General features: G+C 33.1%; 1 protein-coding gene and 1 long non-coding RNA gene across 5 annotated transcripts; both read left to right on the forward strand.

Annotated features, from left to right (window-relative positions):
- Positions 1-12,249: 12,249 nt before the first annotated feature.
- On the forward strand, positions 12,250-12,638 carry LOC126702581 (uncharacterized). Its single transcript, XR_007647787.1, has 2 exons — positions 12,250-12,282; positions 12,443-12,638. It is a non-coding gene; the product is annotated as an uncharacterized LOC126702581 (long non-coding RNA).
- A 3,096-nt stretch (positions 12,639-15,734) lies between these two features.
- Positions 15,735-23,091, forward strand: LOC126702323 (intracellular protein transport protein USO1). 4 transcript variants are annotated; one of them, XM_050400992.1, is made up of 9 exons: positions 15,735-15,879; positions 16,605-16,667; positions 18,398-18,457; positions 19,293-19,395; positions 20,200-20,797; positions 21,677-21,812; positions 22,000-22,167; positions 22,259-22,366; positions 22,523-23,091. In XM_050400992.1, the coding sequence occupies exons 3-8, from the start codon at positions 18,416-18,418 to the stop codon at positions 22,313-22,315; spliced, it is 1,104 nt and encodes a 367-aa protein (XP_050256949.1). In that variant the 5' UTR covers positions 15,735-15,879; positions 16,605-16,667; positions 18,398-18,415; the 3' UTR covers positions 22,316-22,366; positions 22,523-23,091. The 4 variants fall into 4 exon arrangements, with proteins under 4 accessions (XP_050256949.1, XP_050256946.1, XP_050256947.1 ...); XM_050400989.1 differs by having other exon boundaries at positions 15,738-15,879; positions 16,542-16,667; XM_050400990.1 differs by having other exon boundaries at positions 15,738-15,879; positions 16,542-16,667; positions 22,542-23,091.
- Positions 23,092-23,300: the final 209 nt, after the last annotated feature.

Genomic DNA, 23,300 nt, shown 5'->3' on the forward strand with positions numbered 1-23,300 from the left:
AGGAATAAATCGCACAGACCAGCAAATATATAAACCAAAGCCAGTCAAACAAGGATTCATATAAGACAAAAAAGCCCTAATAAAATAATATAAAAAGGAAGAAGGAAAGATCAACTAACAACAATGTATAATACAACTATCTCAGTCAAGCACGTAACCGACGTTATCAAAAGATCGAAGTTCAAGATAAACACAAAATCAGTTTTCTAATGCTGTGTTTGGTTGCCGTAAAACGTTTTCCGGAAAATACATATTTTCCGGAAATGCTAATTTCTAGAAAAGGAAAATATTTCTGTGTGTTTGGTTGCATTTCAAAAAATTTTTCGGAAAATATTTTCTGGTGTTTGGAAAAGAAGAAGGAAAACACAAATCTAGAAAAACACAAGCCACAACCCAGAAGCGATCCGAGATCGCGATCTCGCCGGCGCGATCTCGCGAAGGCGAGACCGCGATCAATGTCGCGATCTCGCGACGACGCGATCTCGCGTTCGCGAGATCGCGCCGTCGATCGCGATCTCGCGAAGGCAAGATCGTGATCGACGGTGCGATCTCGCAAAGCGTCGATCGCGGTCGTCGGACTGGTCTTCTCCTCTCGCGCGCGCGGACTAGAGATCGGCGCGGACTGGAGCTCGAACTGGTCTTCTCCTCTTGCGCGTGCGCGCTTTCTCTCTCTCTCTCTCTTTTTTCGGAAATCCTTTGAAGTGAAAATGAGGGGAGAAATTCATTTCCGGGTCAAAGGTGAAATTAGTGGTCAACCGGAAATCATTTTCCGGAAAATAATGTTTTCCGTGACAGCCAAACACATGGATTTTCTGGAAATTGATTTCTGAAATTGGTTTTCACCCAATTCAAACGCAGCCTAAGTTTTGCGCAGTGTATCTACTGTTACCGATTAAGTGTTTTTCAACCAACACAAAATTCCTTTCACCGTCAATCACAAATGTAAATTAAAATATATGAAATCTACTTTAAGATTGTTGGATAAAATACAACAATCTACTTTTGTGATAAAGCATAAGGAACAATACACAAATCTAACAAAAAGCAATAACACAGATAGATGTGAAAGGCAAATACAATTAATAAATACTGAATATATATAAATAGAAATCTACAAATAATTAAAGACTCACAGACCAAATGTGTGAAAAGGATGAACAATTGAGATCAAGTCTTGTGTTTGACACAATCTCCTTAAAGCAAATTTCGCCCCTCACACTTTCACTGTGGTGCTTTGAGACTCGTGGACATCTGCCTCTCAGGATAAAATGATCTTCAGCACGAAAAAGAAGCACACAAGGTCGTGCTCTGCGAACTACTCAATGCCTCTTTCTCTCTCTTTGACACAAAATGAATGAACAAAAATCTCACTAGGAGAGTTTTCTCTGAAAAGTTCTTTTTCATGAATGAGAGACAACGAAACTATATGTAACTTAAAACTGAAACACTATTTCAGATATTACTTCTGTATTCAGACTTACTTATTCAAAAATAAAATAATAAAATATTATTATTAATTGGATAAGTGGGCCTAGTCCACATATGTCTAAAGTCCAACCCAATATCCAGCCCAAACTCATAGTCTCTATCATTTCCAATGTGGGACTCAAGGATTTTCACCACTTATAATAACATCTTCAAGTGAATATAGAAAACATCAATTTCTTATTCACTCCATACTATTTTTCCAACAAAAGTTTCATTTTTTAGAATCTATTAAATAGCATTATTAAAGCTACATAAGGCTTAGAACCAAAATCAATTTACTATTTTTTTAAAATTATTTTTTTTTCCAAAAATATGGAAAAAAAAAAAAGAAAGAAAAGAAAAATAGATTGTTTATGATTATCATTGAGTGATTTTTTAGGTTTTATGCAATTCTAATAATTTTATTTAATAGATTAAAAAATGTATCTAATAAATAATATATTAAAAGTATAGAAAGAAAAAACCATTTTCCTATAATTTTTATGCATGAAAAAATTTTAGAATTGAACCATATAACATAATTTTTTTAGTCACTTTATAAACTTTTGCAAAAATGTACAGGAAAAAAAAACATAACTTTCAGATTTTTTTTGTCACACCATTACATGCACTATTTTTGTGACACACTAACTTTCAGGTTTTTACTCTTTTGATCACGTATAAACACGAAAAACCACTAGAATGCTTGATTTGCCCCCAAGCATGACATGAGCACGAAGGAGAATCGAAAGTAGTCAACTCCAACACAAGAGTTTGCCCCAGTAGATTCAGAAGCTATCAAGTGTTTTCATATGTTGGCGAAATAATAACGACTTTGAAAAAGAATGAAAACTGGAATGCTAATTTTTGTAAGTATGTGCAGTTTATGAGATTTATTATCAAAATTCTCAATTAAGAGAATATATGCAAGTTGTAAATGCTTGCCAGGAAAATCCTAGTCACTATTGTGTACATGAAAAGGGTATGACTAGATTGCAGTGGGTATGCAAATATCAGATGGCTCAGGGTCAGGGCAATGGTAAGTAAAAGTGGTAAACAAGAATTAGGTATTTGCTTGGAGGTAATGAAATTTGAAGAATACTTTAATATAATCCTTCCGCAAAAGGATAGAATGGTCGAGTATTGGATTAAAACATGCTCGAATGTAGGATTTATGGTGTGACATTTTTTTTTCTATGAAGTTCTAATGCAAATAATCCAAACATGTATAGGAAAAAAAGGACTTTTTTTAGATAACTAACAAAGCAAAACATAAACATAAACATTAACATACACCTAAACATAAACATATGTGCTTCTTATATAAATCATGGAAGGTTGATTAAGAGATGAAAAGGCAGATCCATGTATCTATGTTAGGTTAAGAATGAATACAAAACTCTTAAAGTCCCCAAATACATTAATTGGACAAAAAAAAGAGAGAGAATATATATATATATATATATATATATTTTTAAAGATTTGGAATTCTAAAAGATATAAGAATAAAAGAGTATTCCCTCAAAAAAAAAAAAAAGAAGAATAAACGAGTAGAAATCGAAAATGGTTGTGAGGGCTATTAATTACTCAACATTGATCCTTAAATTACTCTACTTAGAGGAGGTTAAATGTACAAAGTTTTGACCTTATCTGTATTTTTTTTTAAGGTAAAAACTACAAACTTTTGTAAAATCTTATATATTCATTAGTCTCCCATAAATAAAAAAAAAAAATTTCCCACCATTAACTTCCTTGCCTCTTTAGGATTCCTCACCATATATAACTCATCACATTTTAACGTTTATTATTTCTTCTTCTACACTTAATAACCACCACAATGTTCGGCTTAGTCAAGCTTTGTGTCTCTTCATTTTTTTTTTTTTTTTGAGGAAGGTCTCTTCATTTTATTTGTTATGATATTTTGAATTGTACATGGCAATAATGATATAATAATTAAGGTTTACAATTGAAAATAGTGGTTTAATTATGGCAATTATTTTACTTTTATATTTCTTGGCCTCAACGGTTTTTTTACCATTAATTCAGGATTATATATATGATGTTATGTTTATTATTTAAAATTATAATATACTATTAAATGCTATTAGTAAAAAAAAAAATACTACTATAATTTTTTAAACTATTTTAGGATAACTAATTGTAATAACTGAAATCAATTAGTGGAAGGTTAGAGAAAGTATGAAGCAACATCGGGTCAAGCCATAAATGGAGGGAAAACAACTTTATTTTTTAGTAAAAACACAAGGGCGGATGTCAAGCTTGATATTCAGGCTACGATGAGGGCACAAATCATGACGGACTGCGAATAGTACCTTGGATTACCTATGGTCACCGGCAAATCCAAGGTAAACACTTTTAAAGGTGTAAGGGAGAAAATAGCCAAGAGAGTAATGGGATGGAAGGGAAAATTTATCTCTAAGGCGGGTCGGGAAATTTTGATCAAAACAGTGGCCTAGGCAATCCCAACCTACACAATGAGTATTTTCAAGATTCCAATGAACCTATGCGATGACATAAACTGCATTCTTGTAAAATACTGGTGGGGGCAGCTGAGAGATAAAAAGAAGATCCATTGGATAAGTTGGAAAATTTTATGTAATCCGAAAAATATGGGAGGAATGGGTTTCCGTGATATACAAGCTTTCAATTTAGCTATGCTTGCTAAAAAAGTTTGGAGATTGCTTCATCATACCCACTCTCTCTTCTATCAAGTCTACAAAGTGAGGTATTTCCCAGAATGCTCTTTTTTGGAGGCTGAATTAGGACACAACCCCTCCTATGTTTGGCGCAGCTTGGCAGCCAGGGAACAAATTGTGTAGGGATCTACGTGGCGTGTTGGAGATGGTAGACATATTAAGGTGATGTCGCATAGATAGCTCCCACATCCCTCGACTCTAGCTAGACAAGTTTCTGCCTCATTGTGTGTTCGCGATCTTGTTAACGAGCAAACTAGGCAATGGGACCGTGGGAAACTGCAGGATTTATTTGCCCTACCTACTCGCCAAGAAATTTTGGCTATATCTCTACCAAATTTTGGGCTCCAATGATAAGCTTATATGGCAAGAAAATAATGCTTAAAATTTCTCTATGAAAACAGCTTATTAGGTGGCTCTCCGACTTAAATAACAGCCTAGGGGTGCAATGGTGGCTCCATATGCAAGCCAAGGTGGTCACAGGACCACCCTAACTTGCAAAAAAATTTATATGTACACTTGCCAAAAAAAAAAAAATTATATGATAAGCTAACCTATTGTGACCACTCTAATAAAAATGTTGAACACCTTGATTTGAGAATTACAAAAATTTGGGTTCAACAAAAATAAGAGTAATGCTACATTCACAACATTTTTACAATAAATCCAATGTGGTAAATTGTTACTGGTTATAATTTGGGTCCAATAATGATATTATTTTTTTAGTCACCAATAACATTTTTTTACATAAGATTTATTATAAAAATGTGGTGAATGTAGCATTACTCCAAAATTAATTCTACCCCCAAACATAATCCTTAATCCCTTTTTAAAAACAAGGCTTAAATAATAACAAAAAATATTAGTTCAAATAACAATAAACAAAAACCAAACAAAAACAAGGCAATACCAAACAACAAGAAGCTAGCAAGTTATTCAACAAAAAGTCTATTATAAAACAAAAAGATAAAAATTGCTAATCATTTAAATTTGTAGCTCATTCAACCTATTCAAAAAATAATAATCTCTAATTTCATTTTTCCTTAAAAAATGGTACCAAGAAAAATACTGTGGTTGTGAGTTCTCCTTGATGATAACAATAGTTATAGATGGCTATCTATCGAGGTTTATGAAACTCAGTTTTTCAAAGCTATTTTTCATCCAATCCGTGAGTATGTGTTTAGGCTTTCTTTTCTCACAACCCTAAACATATATAAGGATTATTTTAAGGGCCGTCAAAGGTTACACAAGGTGCATAAGTGTGAAGCAAAGTCTTGTTCATGCAAATTGTGACCAGAGACAGAATTTGCCTTAGTTCATCTTTCTCTTGAAGAAGTTGTTGTGTTTGTACATCGTAGGGTTTTGTGACCAAGGAGCTTCTTGATCTTTATTGTGTGATGAACTGAAGAACTTTGCAGCCAATATTCTTCTCAAGTTGGTGATTAAGTCGCATATTGGGATCCGTGCAATTGGTTAGTCACGTACTAGGAGCCGTGCATTGAAAAGGAGAGATTATCATTACAGAACCATTGTTATTAATTTCACTTTGTTCCGGCCGGAATGGCCGGAAAATTTCGTATCAGTATGCAAACCGGAATGGCACACCCCTCTGTTCCACCTCGGATAAAATTCCAGACTATTCCGGTGTGTTTCGAGCATTCTGGTTCATTTCGGTGAAATCCGGCCAAAATGCAAGATTCGGCCGGTACATGTTCAATAGCAAAAGATGAGCCTCAGTGAAAAAAAAGAAGAAGATGAAGATGATACTGACGATGAGAACATAAATTAAAAGATGAGATGAGATGAGTGTCAAGAAATTTACACAGAGTAATAGACCCGAAAAGGCATCCTTAGAGCTGAACAAAGCTGAGAGAGAGAGAGAGAGGAGAGATAAGAGAGACAGGATGAGAGTATCAAAGTTTAGCAAGAAGATGAGAGTATCAGACTTTTTCAATAGGAGAGTATGGTTGTGATGAGGTTTGGGATGTGGGAATATTGGGATTTGGTGATAGATGGGACTTGAAGAGAAAGATGAAAATAGGGGAAGAGAAGACCAAAACATGTGAGATAGAAGAAAGAAAAAAAAAAAAAAAAAAGATATGGCAGTGGTTGGGTCAGATAGAGAAAATGAATGAATAGTGAAAATTAAAATCATTATTTTATATAATTAGATTAAATTCATTATTTTATATCTATATTCCACTTTTTGGAATTGATACTTTTAGGTTATATATATATATATATATAATATTTTTTTTAAGGAATCCAAAACACCCTAAAACGATACGTTGAAATAATCCAGTACTGAAATATTTCATTCCACTGAACAAACCGAAACGGGGTCCGAAACGAAATAAATAACATTGTACAGAACAAGTCTAATTGGGTATTGGGGTAAGGGTTCAACTGTAGGTTGGTATAAAGTATTGAGATTACTTTATTTGTAATCGCTTGTTTTGATAATGGATTCTCAGGAGTGGTGACCTTAAAATCACCCAGTGGGGTTTTTGCCATGTAGGCTTTCCCCATTCGTAAACAAATCACCATGTCAATTTATTTTCCGCTGCATTTAGTTTAATTGGTGATTTGTTTGTGTTGCCACACATTTTGTATGTTAATTTGATTAATCAATAAACTTGTCTAATTAATCAATTAATTCATCACAAGGGGTCAATACATTCTTGGCCTATCATTTCTTAAGCATTAGACTATAGAATTTAGACACTTGTCAACCATCTAGAGGCTGCCAATGCCAAACAACTATTATAAGTAGGAGAATGTAAGCTCTTTGTAAGTTAGTTTTGGTAATTGAATGAATTGTTAGCCTTCGTGTGCTAATTGGAACTAAGTGTTCTTGCAGAGGTACTTATCCACCTATCAATGTGTTCTAAGTAACTCAGCCCTTTCATTATTTCTAAACCATACACAAACAACCTATCACATTCCCCTACATCAGTTTGGTATCAAAGCTTGAGATCCTTAGGATTCAAGTTCGTTTGCAATTTGTTTCTTCATTTTATGTCCAAGAACCTATCAAAATTCAATCTTGATTGCTTTTCCTAGGCTAAAACTACCTCTCTTACCAAAACCAAAGCCTTCATAAGTGCTAGCAATTAGTTTGAGTAGCAAGTAGCAATGGTTTTTGAGAAGACAAGGAAGGATAAGGGCAAGAAGCAAGTTGTTCTTGCAGTAAAGGAAGATGATAATGCAGCCAATGGACCAACGTGTAGGAGGGTTCAAAATGACTTAGAAGTTGAAATGGAATTATTGAGGAGGCAACTACAAACCTTGACTGAACAATTGAGAAGAGATATGAAGATTTAACAGCAATACTACCAACATGATACTACTGGAACTGTAGCTTTATATGAGGAGGATTATGAACAACCTTTTGTTCATATTTCTAAGAGAAGACAAGAGAGGTATGGCCACAATCCTGTGAGGGTTCAACCAAAGATGCCAAACAAGAATTGAGAATCAAGATTTGAGATTGAATTCCCTGAATTTGATGGCATCTTGGATCATGAGGAGTTTGTGGATTGGCTTAGCCAAGCTAAAGAGATCTTTACTAGTTATGATATTCTAGAATCCAAGAAAGTTAAATTGGCAGGAACGAATTTGAGAGGCAAGGCAAGATCTTGGTAGGAGCAGTTGAAGATTCAAAGATTGAGGGAAGAAAAAACCAAGATTCAAACTTAGGAGAAGCTGATATAGAAACTCATGAAGAATTTTTTCCGTACAGCCACATCCAAACCCACTATAGCAACTTGCACAACTACTGGACAAATTCAAATGGAGCAAATAAAGCAATGTTGATAAAGATCAGCAAACAAAGAGATCACAATTAGCACTTTTCAATTCAAAAACCAGCCCAAGTGGTGGTGCTGCATCAAACTTCACTAAGCATTGAGACAGCCAACCAAGAATGTTGAGATTGGGTCAAATACCACTAGATCTAATGAAGTTTCCAAGATACTAGCCAAGAACTAGCCTGTTTTATCAAAGTGTGAAACCTTGGTGGTTAAAGAGATAGAAGATCTAGATTTGCTAGTTGAAGAGTTAGAAAGTCAAGACTTGCTGGTTATTTTTAATAGCTATATTGAAGAATAGATTGGTGAGGGAGGACAAGAATTGATTGAATGCATAATAAGTATGGCAAAATTTGTGCATGTTCAATATGTGGAAGAAAGAGCAAATGTTGTTGTTAAGGAAGCAAATGACTCTCCATTAGCAACAAGGGTTATGCAAATTCTAAAACAAGAAGTGGAGGATGATAGACAGCATAAAGGTTATGTTCTTTGTGAGGAGGTAGCCATGAATGGGTTCCATCTTTTACATAGATGTGAAAAATCATATGAATCTATCGTGGGCAGAAGGTGCAACACACATAGCACGTACAAGCTAGTGCATCCACACTCCTTGCAACCAAAGAAAGGGAAGGCAAGCCCCAAGCCAATGGTCAAGATGAAGAAGGTTGATTCACTAGTGAAGAATAAAGCCTTGTAGTGTCAAAATATGCATGATTGATCATTAGCGAGGCAAAACACTTAATGTTCAATTTGGTGTACATGTTTTACATTTGAAAAGTCAACCAAATATTCAATTTGGTGTCCTCTTAATGCAGATGCATCTACATTGGTGTTTCATTTGTGTAGGACTTGGCTGTGCAGAAGCAGCAGCCGTTGGTGTGCCGCAACAGCAACAAAGTCATCGTACAAGGCAACTGTATCATCCTATAACTTCATACAAATCTTGTGGCAACCAAGAGCACTTGAGGTCAAGTGCTTCTTAAGAAGGAGAGTCCTGATGCGAGGCATTTCAAATAACTATATGTCTATATCTTAATGCAATTGTAACTAGTTAGTTAGTTAGTTAGTTATGTTAGGTTCTAAATGTTTAGAACAATTGGCAAATCGTGAACACAAACTTGTCTAGATATAGATCTTAGAGTCTATAAGTTTTATTAGACAATGCTCAATGTGATTCAAGTCAAGATTCAAGAACATACAAGCTGCAGGAAGAAGATTTCATAATCTGTCTGGTTCGACCGATCGAAAGTCGTATCTGCAGAATTTTAATTAAGCCCAAACAGCAGTTCAAGCTCATTTAGGATTAGGGTTTCTAATCTACTTCTCCCAGTATATAAAGGAAACCTTAAGCACGTTTTTGTGTGGCTTTTCAGAGAGAAAAGAGTGTGCCTCTTTTGTATTTAGGGTTTTGTTCCTAAAAAACTCTCTTATGTCTTCTACTGGTGCTATTCCTTGAAGAATCTCAAGATCTGGTATTGTAGAAGTTGCTGCCTTCTCTTGTCATCAAAGGTGTTGATGATCTAAACCTTCAAGGGTGGTCTTGGAGTCACAAACAGGAGAGTTTGTGTTGCTAAACCTTTGAGTGGGATCTCAAAGTCACAAACGGGGGTGTTTGTGTTTTGCAAAGGCCAAAGAAAGAAGGAGTCCGTGGATTCGGAGCTTGCACATGGTCGTGTCAGTAAGTTCTACTGGTTGGTAGCATTAGGAAGTCAAGCGGGGGTGCTTGTAAGTCCTTTTGTATGAACTTCGATTCTTTCTAGTGGATTTGCTTTTTTACCTTGAGGATAGTTAGGTTAAATCCTCCCCAAGTTTTTTACCGGTTTGGTTTTCCTGGGTGATCATATCATTGTCTTATTTATTTTCCACCGCTATGCATGATATGATTGTTTGATTATGTTAACCTAGACTTGTTTAATTGGACTAAGTAACAACTTGGCTAATTACCTAGGTTTAATCAATTGTTTAAGGGGTTTAAAAATTGACAAGTTAGTTAGTCAGACGATTTCTTAAGCATTAGCTTATAGGATTTAGACACTTGTCAACCATTTAGAGGTTGCCAATGCCAAACAACTAGTATTTGTAAACTAGTTTTGGTAATTGAATGAATTGTTAGCCTTTGTGTGCTATTTGAAACTAAGTGTTCTTATAGAGGTATTTATCCACCTATCAATGTGTTCTAAGTAATTTAGTCATTTCATTGTTTCTAGACCATACACAAATAACCCATCAAATTCCCTACATTAGTTCACCCTAAAAACAATTCCTAGAGCCATCATCGTAGGGGTGACCACTGAGCACTCGCTTGCACACTTGAATGGTAACACATGGAAAAAAAATTCTAGTAGGACCCATGAATAGCTTATTTAGCTAAAACTGAATTTTTTTTTTTTTTACTGAAAGTACTGTAGATAAATCTAAAAATTAGTTGAAATAGTACAATGAGACTCATAAATAGTACCAAAAAGTGCAATGAAATCCCTGAATAATAGCAAAAATAAGCTAAATAGTAAAAAAACTGCCCAATATAAGCTTATCCCAAACACAACCTTAATATACCCCCAAAGGTTCGAAACTTTGTGGCGAGAGCTTGCTCAAATATCTTACCAACACGGGACAATCTACAACGGGGGGAAGTTAAGAGTGGACCCACAATGTGAATTCTATTGCCAACATCTGGAGACTGTTTGCCACAGTTCTATGGGAGAGCCCTTTCGCTCGGAATATTTGGGCTATGGTTTGGGGTAGAATACAGAAATGTTCAAATGTTGCCTCAGATTTCTTTTCTTACTCCTACGAATGCTACGTGATAAACTAGACCAGAGGGATACAACAAAATGTTATTTGTATAATATATAATGTTAAAATTGGAATTTTATATTTGGTTAATAAAAAAAAATCATCTTGAAAATCACATAGCATTACATTCTGACCATCTTGGCCCATAAGGCATTAATTTAATTTTTAAAAAAATGATGATTTTTTTTTTGTTGGCCCTAGAAGGATCAATTGTGGTTATCTAAGTGTAGTGGCGGCTCCAAAAAATTTTTCTAGGGGGGTCAATAATGGTGGAGCCAAAAATTTATTGGCGGAGGGTAGGCGCAAGTGAAAAAAATAAGATGATGAACTAGAATGGTGGTTGTGGTTGTGGAATGGTGATTGTTATAGCATTTTGGTGACTTTGATGGTATCCTTTTTGGGTTAGCTGAAATTGTTGTGAAATGTTTTTGGGTCTCAGTTTTGGGTCTTCACTTTGATAAAGCCAGAGATGTTTACTCTAAACTTATTAGAGCTTTGGGTTTTCAAATGGGTATTATTTGGTGTAATATTTGAGCTGTGTTTAGATTCTAAGAAATTGCCTAGGTTTCTGGATGTGTAGCATGTTTTTGATTATGTGGTTTATGAATTTTTGTATGGTTTTTTTTTTAGTTTGAATGATGGTAAAGATTATTAAAGATGAAAGTTAAGCTTATATAGGTATTGGGTTTGTTAGTGATGTGGCATTTATTCAATGAATGCTATTATATAGGTATAAATGCATTGCTTATGGTAATTGTAGAAGGATATATATATATATATATATAAGGTATTGACAGTTGGGCACTGTTTGATTTCAATTAAGAGAAGTAGCAGCTTGCAATTTCATGAACTACCAAGTTTATTAACTGAGAAAAAAGATTTTTTTGTAGTTGTCCTTTAAATGCCTATATATAGATAGATATCAAAATTGAAATTTTTGTAATTGGTGCATATTTTCTCTAATGATTGGGTCTGGCTATACCACTGTTTAGAAACAGGAAAAAGAATAAAGAATATGTATTTTAAATTTAGTTCACTAAAAGTTATCTTTCTTTTATCTCCAGCTCTCTTTCTCTTTGGTGGTGGAAGAAATTGTGAAGAACAAGGTGAAGAACACAAGTTAACTTTGAATTTTTTCTAAAAGTTGTAAACTTAGCTTGAGCAAAGTAAGTATATTCTAGTTAAAAACTTATAAAACTCTATATATTCTTGTGATGTTGGAAATTTGTTTTGTGGTGGGTTATTGTGTTGTGTAAAAGGACTTGGCATGAGACCTTCCTCTTCTCTAGTAACCACCGCCTCCTTTAATTCATCGGTGGAGTATATCCAACGGTTAGAAAATGAGATAATTGAGCTCAAAGAGGCAAGAGCTAGAGATCAAGAGGCACGAACTAAGCAAGATGAGGTCCAAAAGAATATTCTTAACTTTTTGAAGAGCAAGGGTTATGATGATGCCCTTATGAGGGTGGTTCAACTTCAAGTTAAAACATTTTTTGGTTAGTACTTTATTTGCTTTCTACAACTTATACATTAGGAGTTGTGATTTTAATTTATTGGTGTGGTTACTCTTAATGCATTGTTAGAAATGTTTCTTATAACATAGTTAATGTTTTTACTTTACGATTTTAACGAAGCATTGTTTTTATATTTGTACAGATTTCTTATTGGTGGCTTTTAGGGGATTTACTTTTGGCATTACTTGAAGACATATGAGGACATCTTCCGTTAGTTCTAAAATAGGGTTTAGGTAGAGTTATTGTATGTATTGCAAACAATTATTGTATGGAAGGAGTTTGAATTGGATACTTGTTTTATTTTTTACTTGTGGAATGTATGGATCTTTTTTTATAAATGTGATGTTGAAATAAATGAGTTATTCAAATGTGAGGTTTTAATAATGTAATGACAGGTTACATGTTAATATCAAAGTCATGAAAAAAATAAAAACAGAAAATAAGTTTTAGTGACGAATTTTTTCGTCACAAATATAGCAACAAAAAATTGTTTTAGTGACGAAAATTTCGTCACTAAATATAGCAAAATTTTGTAAGAAATGGTTTTAGTGACGAAAATTTTCGTCACTATATGTGCCTGGATTTTCTTAAAAATAGTTTTAGTGACGAATTTTTTCGTCACTATATGTACCCGAATATAGTTTTAGTGATGAAATTATTCTTCACTAAATATGATTTAGTAAACTAAAGTGTTTTTAGTGACGAAATACTGAATAGTGTTTTTAGTGAGGAAAACATTTTGTGACGAATCGTTTTCGTCACTAAAAGTTTTTTTTTTTAAAATCAAATCGGACTTTTAATGACGAAATTTTTCGTCACCAGGACTTTTAGTGACGGGCCTACAGTGACGAAATGAGTTTCGTCACTAAAAGTCCAATTTTGTCACTAAAGGTCCTTAGTGACGAAAAACTGATTTTTAGTGACGAATTTTTTTGTCACTAAAAATACATTTTGTTGTAGTGATTTTTGGTTTTTTCTATATATACAACTTCCAAGTTCTAAAAAATTATTAACAGTTTAAAGATCGTTGAGAGTCTTAAGACAACAATCACTGGATGCATAAACAAATAGAATTAAATAACTAATCATACATTTTTTATCAAATTAATAATAACTTATTATATTTATAAATTATATCAATTGAATAAAAAAATAGAATAAATAAGAATAGTAGAGTATTCTAAACACTTTACCTATAAAAAAAAAAAAAAAAAGAATAGTAACACGGTTTGGAGTAGGGCTAGGAGTAACTATACATTAGGTTTTTTTATTTTATTATTATTATTATTATCTTACTTGGGAGCATATCATATGGTTCTAAATTTTTCATATTAAAAATTTCTAAATTTTTTATATAAAAATTTTGAAATATTCTCTTACATTTTTCTCATCTTATACTCCAATAAATTATTGTTATTTATCTTTTTAATCATAGATCTCAAAAAACTATACAACATTTTTAAAAATAAATAAATAAAATCCTTCCAAATGGAAATTAAGTAAAAAAAAGTTTTTACATTTTGAAGGCATGACCACACGATTCTTAATTTTTTTTTGGTACTTAACTAACACAAGGTAAGAGAGAATGGATACAAACTTCACTTAAATAACTTTAAGAGATGATAAAACAAGTTATACTAAATATATCATACCTTCTTAAATAATGCAAGACAATTATCATTTTTTTTAAGAAACAAAAACACACACACAGTATTTAACTACTTACGTCATAAAACTCAAAATCAAAATACACGACTCACAAAATCCTAAAATATGTTCTTTATGACAAATTATAGACCGACTTTTTAGTTTTGTTATTTTATACTGTAGACTTTATAAATCATAATAATTTAAACACTTTGCCCATAAGGACCAAGAACCACTAAAAACAATAAATGCAAACGGCATTGTTTTGGTTTTTATTAGATGAAAAACAATAAATGAAACCGATATTTAAGATGAGTGAATTGAAATAATAAGTGTTACAGTTTCTTTGTCATTGGTTTTTATTAGATGCGGACAAAGTGTTAATAGTCATAACTTATAAAGGATGAGACTTAAAATGACAAAATTAAGGAGTTTAAGTGATACGCACCTTGTACAGTTTCCAAACGGACTACTAGGATTCAAATCTCCTCATCCCTAGCTATCAAATCATGCATCTTCAATTATCAAATTATATATAAATATATATAAATATAAATATATATATATATATATATATGAGTTTTACTAATGCATGCCCTTAAGGCATATGTTAGTAATTCATTTTAGAAAAATTTCTATTAGGAATTGAAAAAGCTGTTTGTATGTCCTTTGACAGCTTTTTCAATTTACAATAAAAATTTTCTTGAAATTGATTCTTAATGTAATATATGCTCTAACCGAACCCAGTGGTAATGACATCATTTGTGGTGTCTCATCTTATGTCTATCGAATCTCACCTCTGCATCTCCCTCTTTACTGTCTACCTGTCAAAAAAATTGACAAAATTAAAAACTTAGAATTTAATTTGTCATAACAATAAACCATAGTTTTTTTTTTTTTAAAGGAACTTTGCTTATAATATATTACTTAGAACACCTACATCAATCCATGTATAATAACATAAGAGTAATGTTTGTACCTCCAACATCAGTCTATCTAAAATTGTGTAATTTAGATTGTTTCTACAATAATCATATAAATATAGACAACTACTATTCATATGCAAATCTATTTTTTAAGAGAGGTGTTACGTTCATAACATTTTTACAACAAATCATAGATGTTAGTTATTATTGGTACAAATTTGAACTTAATACTAAGATTACTTTTTTACCCCAACAATAACCACTAGTAATAACTTGCCACTTATGATTTGTTGTGAAAATATTATAAAAATATTATGAACATATCATTTATCATTTTTTAATATTTCTTTATTCATATACACAAAAAAAGAAAGATAATTTGAAAGAGTAATAAAAAACTGATAAAAAAAAATATTTTAATGAAATATTGTGTAAAATAGATAATCTGATATAAACATTTTAAAAAAAGTTATTGCATAAAAAAAATTCGAATACTAAAATAAACAAAAAAAAATTTGCATGCCTAAACTGATGCCAATGCTCTGGGTCAGAAATTTCAGACATAACAACAACTAATGACAAAAGGTGTACAACTTTATGGAATTGGAAAAAGCAAAATAGTTTAAAATTTAAATTCTAGTAGCTTGTTCTCCCAAATTAGGACCAAAATATATTTATTTATTATTATTATTATTTTAAAAAGGCCAATTTTTTTTTGTACCTACCCACTATAGGTGGGCCGACCCAAATAACTCGCCAGCTCAAACCGCTCCCATTCAAATTACTTGTCCAAAGTCCAAACTCCATAAGTGTAGTTTGAACTTTGAGCTGTCCGATTATAATAATAATAATATTAATAATATAGTATCACCCAAAATAAACAAAACTCTCTCTCGGAGTTTCAAAAAACTTTCCCATTTAAAATTTTTTTTTTTAAAAATCACAAATCCATATCTCTTTGCCTCAAATTTGAAAACTTTCCAGACTCTGACTCACGCTTCCGAAGGTAATATATATATATATATATATCGAAGAATTTTTTGTATTTTTGTTGTATTAGTATGTTATTTTTATTTGGATTTTTCATGAATTCATGTTGAAGGCTTTCGCTTTATCACCAAATGATTCAAACCCATGTTGAATTTTAGCTTTTCTTTTTATAAATTGCAATACCCATTACTGTTGAAGTATTTGATTCTTCATTTCTGGGTCAGTGAATGTTAGAAATTTTATTTATTTGTTTTTTTAATTGGGAGAAGATATTGTGTAAATTGTTAGTGGAAACTATACGTAAATTATAGGGTACTTGAAATACTTTTTTTTGTTTGTTTTTTTTGGTTCTTTATGGGATTTTGTTTCTTATCTTGTGTGGAAAATTTGAAAAATGATCCATATTTTTAAAGTTAATAGAGTTATGGGCCAGAAAGCATAGTAATGTCATCATTATTTTTGTGGAATGACGAATGCATTGTGTTCTTGTATTCTTGAAAGGACAATTTTAATTCTTTTCTCACTTTTTTTTTCATGGGTTTTTCTCTGTTTTTTTTTTTAGAGGCTTACATGAATATGTTGAATTATCTATGTTAATAATTTGTTTACTATTAATGACATTAATTAATGTTGTTCTTATGTCATGACGGGCTCTGATAGTTTGATAAATGAATACAGGTTAATCATAAATTTTGATAATTTGTTTCGCTTTTCTGTGCACAAATGTCTCATTGCGCGAAGAATGATAGTGATTACTCTTCTGACGTTGAGGAACTCATACAGATTGGGACTAGATTTAGAGAGGTATATTTCATGCCCATTTACCTACTTTTATGTATGTTTTTAAGGATGTTGTTATCGGAAATTTAATTTGTGGCCTTAAAATTATCTTAAGAGTACTTTTTTATTGATAAATTCTCCTTGAGTACTGTAAGAAGCTAGTTATTGAGTTGAACTGTTAACATTTTTGTTTTTGTTTTTTATAATTCTATATTTGGGGGAGGGGGGACTTGAACCCTGGATGTCTCTGTTGGTAACCCCGGGAAGTGCCATCCATTTGAGCTACTAGTCTACAACGCTCTTGGCTGAAGTATCAACATTAATTTATATTAGCAATTTATATGTAAAAATTGCCATGAAATATTCTGCAATGAAGAGCTTGAGAAAGTAACTGTTACTGCTTGAGCAACACATTTCATGCTTCATAAAATCATTGCCTGAGTTTAGGATTGATGATTTAGGGGTAAAAACAATTAAAAGAAAAAAGAAAAAAAAAAACTACCAAGGTGTTGTCTGTAGATTGCATGAACAAGTTAATTGAAAGTAGCAGTGACTTGTTCCCATCCCTTCTTCTGTTAAGAGAAGTGTGAGGCAGTGGATTCTGTTCAAAGTTGGTTCTGTTGACTGTATCTTTCTCTGGTTCAATTGTTGGCACCCTCTTTGTCCTCTCTATGTGAGATTTCGTCAAAGATGCTTTATGATGTTGCTGGTGGTAATAAAGCCAAGGTTTCAGATGTGCTGCTGAATGGTACCTGGAAGATGCTCCCTGCAAAATCTGAAGCTCTAGCTCAGATTCAAAGTGGTTTATCTAGCATTCCATTATGTGAAGCTGACTGGCCATTTTGGATTCCATCTAGAAGTGGGATTTGTTATTGCAAGGAAACATTAAAATGATTGGAGGGAAACTGCCATAAGTTTCTTGGTGGGTAGCTATCTAGTTCAGAAATCAGTTTTAAAGTGTTCCTTCATTTGTTGGCTGGCTGTTAAAATAGACTCTTTACAAAGGACAGGTTGCTTTTTTAAGGGTTTCTGTGGTGATCCTCTCAGTAGCAGAGTGAAGTAGAAGACATAAGCTGTCTTTTCTTTGATTGTAGCTTCTCTAGTCTAATTAATTAATTTGGATAAGCTGATGCATCCATCGAAGGTAAATTTGTTACTGCACAAACTTGTCTTAAGGCAACTTTAAGCAGATTAGTGTGGACTGCCTCAATCTATTTCATTTGGTTGGAGGGGAAGGCTTGTGCTTCTGGTGAAAGGGCTAGAATTGAGAAGAGTTGATCCATCAAATAAAGGAGGCTTTAAGATTTCAGTTGGCTGCTATGAGAAAGGTCCTAAGGTCACAGGAAGCTCTGCTACATCTGGAAGCTTCTGGATTCAGTCCATGAGGGTGCTTAGTTAGACTCATGTTTTGTTAGGCTTCAAATGTAATCTGTATTGTTTGCTGTTGCTAGTTTCAGTGTGTAGTGTTTATCATTGTTGACTAGTTGCAGCTATGCTGCTTGTTTGTATCCTGCTTTGCAGGCATCCTTCGTCTGAATAAAATTACTATTCATCCAAAAAAAGAAAAAAAAAAGAAACTGGTTGTTACTTTGTCCTATTTTTGGAAGACCTTAGTTTAGTAATATTTTCAAGCCGTTGGCTGGGCCAATGGTTTTTTGTTATCAATTCATATTCTAATATGGATATCTGTAAGTGTTCTTGCCAATTGATACGTTTCTCTTTTATTATTGATCAATTTATTCAATTGTATGCAGTTAAGGAAAGAAAAGGACATGCTGAAAGATTCACAATCCCAAAGCTTTGATCTGATCAGGGTAATGTTTTGATTCTTTAGAAGTTTTCTTTTCATTTCAATTGATTGTGAAACAGAAAAAAATTCGTTTTCTTTGATATGCTTAAGTCATTTATTTGATTCCTCTTTGGATGAATGAACTATGTATGGGCATGTTGTTTTTCCATTTCATTGGCCTCTACATGTGTTATTTTCTATTTACTTTCAGTTTGTTACTTTTTACATTTTCTTGTAATATAGAAACTAGTGGAGTAAGGGAAAAAATTGTTGTTACAAAATATAATATTTTCAAATGCAGTTGTAGCATGCTTTGAACTGCATGAATTAGGTAGTGGATTACAAAGAGAATAATTGACTGTTGTGACGTTGTGTAGGCCGGTTATGATCAATCCTCTTGAATACCTACCTCTTAATGAAATAAATATTATGATATGTAAACTAATAAGATAGACTGAATTGTCCAATTTAGTATATATTGTAAGTGACACATACCTTTGTAATTGTTTCTGGTTATTTTGTGAATCAGTTGCCCGAAAAGGAGTGTCCAAATCAAACATAGTTGTTTTCCAAATTGTCCACAAATCTTCTAATTATAATTTTCAGAATAGCATGTGAAGAAAATCACTAATTTGAAGCAAAAATGTTGTTTCGAGGGCAAAAAATGGTGGGGAAATTAAAGGATATAAAAGGAAAAACATAATATTGTGGTTTTAACTTTCCGCTCCGTTACTCTTCTTTGGTCTAGAAAGAAGTTGTTGCTGTTTAACCAGAAAAATATATTCTGGCAAAATATCTGTAAGGTTCTAGAACTATCATCTCCAGCATAGTATCTGATTTCAGACTTTTGTTTGACACAGAGACTAGAGCTACATGTGAAATCATTGTCAGAGGCTCATACAGAAGACAAGAAAAACATTGAAAAGTTGGAAAAAGAGTTGATGAACTGCTTTCAAGAAATAGGTAGTTATTCTTGTATTTTAATATAAATATTTGCTTAAGTTGTTAAGTTTCTGCGGCTGATTATGATTATTTTTAACAGGATTTCCTTGTGTGTGGAACTATTGTAGCTTGTTTGCATTCTATTAAATTATGATGTCTATTAATAAAGGGATGAAAACATCCATTTTGATAATGATAGATGTTTTAGTGGCATTTGATAAAGTCGTCTATATTTGATTCCTCAAGCTCTATTCCATTTTTTGTCTGGTATACAAACCATGGATGACATTGATTTCATTCTATTATTTGATGAATGTGTTGTAATATATTATTTCCTCTAAAGTAAGCATTCTATTATTTCATGAATATGTTCCAAATTCTTTTGGGGCTTGTACGGTAGTTACGGCAACATAGAAACTGAAAGAGTATCATGCAAGTGCTCATGATATTATAACCCATAATTAATCCCTTATAAGGTATTCTGATCAATTATATCAAAAGTTAGGGCCTAATGCCCTCTTTTGTAAATAATTCGTGAGTGATTACGCAGGCTTTAGGGGAAAAGCAGTTAATGTATCTATGGTTCCAACAATAAGATCATTTGTGTTCAACACACATTTTATTATGTGATTCCACTTTTTTAACTCTTGCTTTCCAATGTTTTTCAGCCATCTGGGCTTTATAGGACGGATCCTTTATGGTAGTTATCAATGACAATATAATGATGTCTGCACATTGATGGCCTTGGCAGCATGCTGTCCTCCATCCATGACTTGACATGTTAACAGTTTTCTTTGGCTTAACCAATCACAACATTCATCACAGATTACCTGCAGGATCAACTAAATGTAAGGAACACAGAGGTGAACTGCCTGGAAGAGCATGTACACAGCCTTGAGCTGAAATTATCAGACATGGAAGATTTACCGGAGAAAGTTGACAGGCTAAGGGAGGAGCTGAAGAGATCCACTTCAGAGCAGTTGTTCTTGTTGCAGGAACTGGAAAGCAAAGAAATGGAGTTACAAAATTCAAATTTGTGCATAGGGAAACTAGAGGAGTCAATCTCATCATTGGCATTAGAGTCTGAATGTGAAATAGAAAGCATGAGGCTTGATATCACGGCTTTGGAGCAGAGTTGCCTTGAAGCTAAGAAAATCCAGGAAGAAACTGTTCAAGAAAAAGCTAGGATGAATGGTTTGATTGAAGAGCTTGAGGTTCAGTTTCAAAGTGCACAGAAAATTATGGAACACCTAGATAAGGAAAATAAGGAACTGAAGGAAAAGCTTGATAAATCTGAAATGAATGCCAGGGTATTTTGTCAAAAAATTGAAGAATGGCTGGAAAACAAGGACAGATCAGATCAGAAGTCTCAGACTTCCTTGAGTAAACCAGAGAACAAGATTAGTATATATAAAGAAATTAGGTACATTTCAACTTATAATTGTTTTTGTTTACTAATTAACTTGTATGCGATTCATGTCCTGTAGAGAATGTTTTTTGATAATATTATAATGCTGAGAAAGGGAAGAATCTTTTGTTATTGTCTGCTCTTTAGACCTGCCAGAGGCACTTTTGCTATCCATATATCAGTAGTATCTAACCATAAAATCTTTGTTTATGGTAATCTCTCTGGCTCAATAAATCAACTTATCAAGGGTTTTTTTTTATTTTTGGGATCTTGGACTGGGTAGTTACTTCTTATGGGATTTGACTTTGTCTTGATATCTTCCTTGGTGGATCCATTTTTTGGTGTTTTATAACAACTCTTGGTTGGTGTTGCTTAAAAGTAAGGAGTGGAATATTATGTAGTTTCAGTTACAATCTCTTCAAGGATAATCAAATGCAATTTATTTTTTCAGAAAAAAGAAGTCGAAATGAGGAAAAAAAAAAGAATTTTATATATATTGGACAGGGGGGTTCGGGGCAGGGGGAGCAGAGGGCATAGATGTGTGAAACTGCACATTGTTGACTTTCAAAATTTGCACCATTTTGGAAGGACGATGTTGGAAGATGAAAGAAGGAATTCCTCAACTTACCTTCAATAGATTATAAACCATCAATTCTATTCATTTGGCACCTGCATTTTAGGCCTTAAGTGTGCTTATCTTTTTAATTTTATAGTTTTTGACCCAAAATCCAAATGAGGAGATGTCAAACATGTATTTTTGTTAAGATTATCTTGAGGAAAAAATGCCGCATTAAGTTTTGATTTTGAAGTCCTGAAAAGTTTTACTAATTGTATAAGTTTATATTCAGTTTCCCTTCTTTTGACATCTGTATGATATTTTGATAATTTCTGAAGCAGTTATGGAGAAGTCATGGGTCAACTCCTCTCAAAATTGGCAATGGTAGGGGCACCTGATGCAGATTCAAGAAATGAGATGGAGAAGATGTCACGACAGATCCAAGACTATGAAATTCTTGTGAAGCAACTTAAGGTATGACCATCCGCGGAAGTGCCTCCTTTAACAGTATATAAGTGATCAATCTCAGTAAGCTGCATAAATAAATTTCGGTTATTAGTGAGATTGAGTACCCTAGGTTCCTCTCTCTTCTGGAGTTCGGAGTTTTATGACTTGATTTTAACCCATAGAAGTTAACATACTAACGGTTGCTACTTGCCAGGAAGAATTGAGAGAGGAAAAGTTAAGAGCAAAGGAAGAAGCAGAGGACCTAGCTCAAGAGATGGCTGAGTTTAGGTACCAAATTACAGGTTTGCTTGAAGAAGAGTGCAGGCGCCGTGCTTGCATTGAGCAGGCATCTTTGCAGAGAATTGCAGAATTAGAGGCACAGGTATTGATGTTTAAACTTGCAATCTTTCATGTAAGCATTTAAAGAAATACACTTAAATTGTAAAAGTTATAATCTTGTTTCTGTGATCAAGGTTCAAAAAGAAAAGAGGAAACCCTACACTGCTGTCATGCCTTACCATGAAGCATAGAGATTATCAAAAGCTTTCAGGGATCCATCATCCATGTACAGAAGTATTGAGGTTTGTGTCACTTTAAAGTCTCTTCTAAATTGCTGATAATTCACTTGTAAAAGCACTCTTAACAGAGTCACTTTCACTGTTTCTAGCTCATAAAATGATACTTCTTATCCATCTAAGGTGCTTCATATTTCTGAATGCCTGAATCATTCTGTCCAGGGGTTATGTGATTCTCCAGATGGAAACAATGCATGAAGCCGTCAAGATTGCAAACCTGGGAAGTCTGTCTATAGATTGTTTTGTGAAATAAGTTTTATAAAGCAAAACTTATTAATTGGCTTCCAAAGATGATGGAACAGTCCATAAAGCAGCCATATGGACCAAGGGATTGAAGAGTTTAGGTAACATAGGTGGTTCTGTAACAAGTGGAATTTGTAATTGTGAAATCGATTGTTACCGCAGTATAGTTGGTAGTTCTAACATCCATTAGTGTCCTACAAGTACGCGGTGCAAAGCTAAGTGATCATAACAATTATCACCACAGCAACCACTGCAGATAAATTTATGGCTACAAAGTGCTTAGTCAAACTTCTTTCTTTCTTTTTTTGGGGGTGAGGAATAAGATTCAGCAATTGAAATCTGATTGTCTATGTCAATGTGGTTGGCTTTTCATTACCATAAATCTCAATGAGTCTATGATTAAAACTGAGATCTGTGTAACATTGATAAATTGTACTCTTTGAATAATTGAGCATAATTAATGACCAACATTTGCACGTTTCTGTTAATATTTTTCTTCTCAAGTTTTGTAACCATTAAACTATTTAGACAATGTTCTAAGGCCCCCTAAAATAGAATATGTTATATCTCTTTGTTTTATAGAATTGCACAAAAATAATTATAAAAAAAGTCAAACCTCTTAGAATTTTTTTTTTTTAAATACATCTCTTATTGATTGATATAATGTCTTGTTTATCTTGTAATGTAAAATTTTTAA

Source organism: Quercus robur, chromosome 10, assembly GCF_932294415.1.
Source record: "Quercus robur chromosome 10, dhQueRobu3.1, whole genome shotgun sequence".
NCBI classification, from domain to species: Eukaryota; Viridiplantae; Streptophyta; class Magnoliopsida; order Fagales; family Fagaceae; genus Quercus; species Quercus robur.

Coding starts and splice junctions, on each gene's coding strand:
- LOC126702323 (XM_050400989.1), top strand. CDS start 16,587: ATGTCTCATTGCGCGAAGAATGATAGTGATTACTCTTCTGACGTTGAG. Junction 18,458..19,292: donor AAAGCTTTGATCTGATCAGG/GTAATGTTTTGA, acceptor TGTTTGACACAG/AGACTAGAGCTACATGTGAA. Junction 21,813..21,999: donor TTCTTGTGAAGCAACTTAAG/GTATGACCATCC, acceptor GCTACTTGCCAG/GAAGAATTGAGAGAGGAAAA.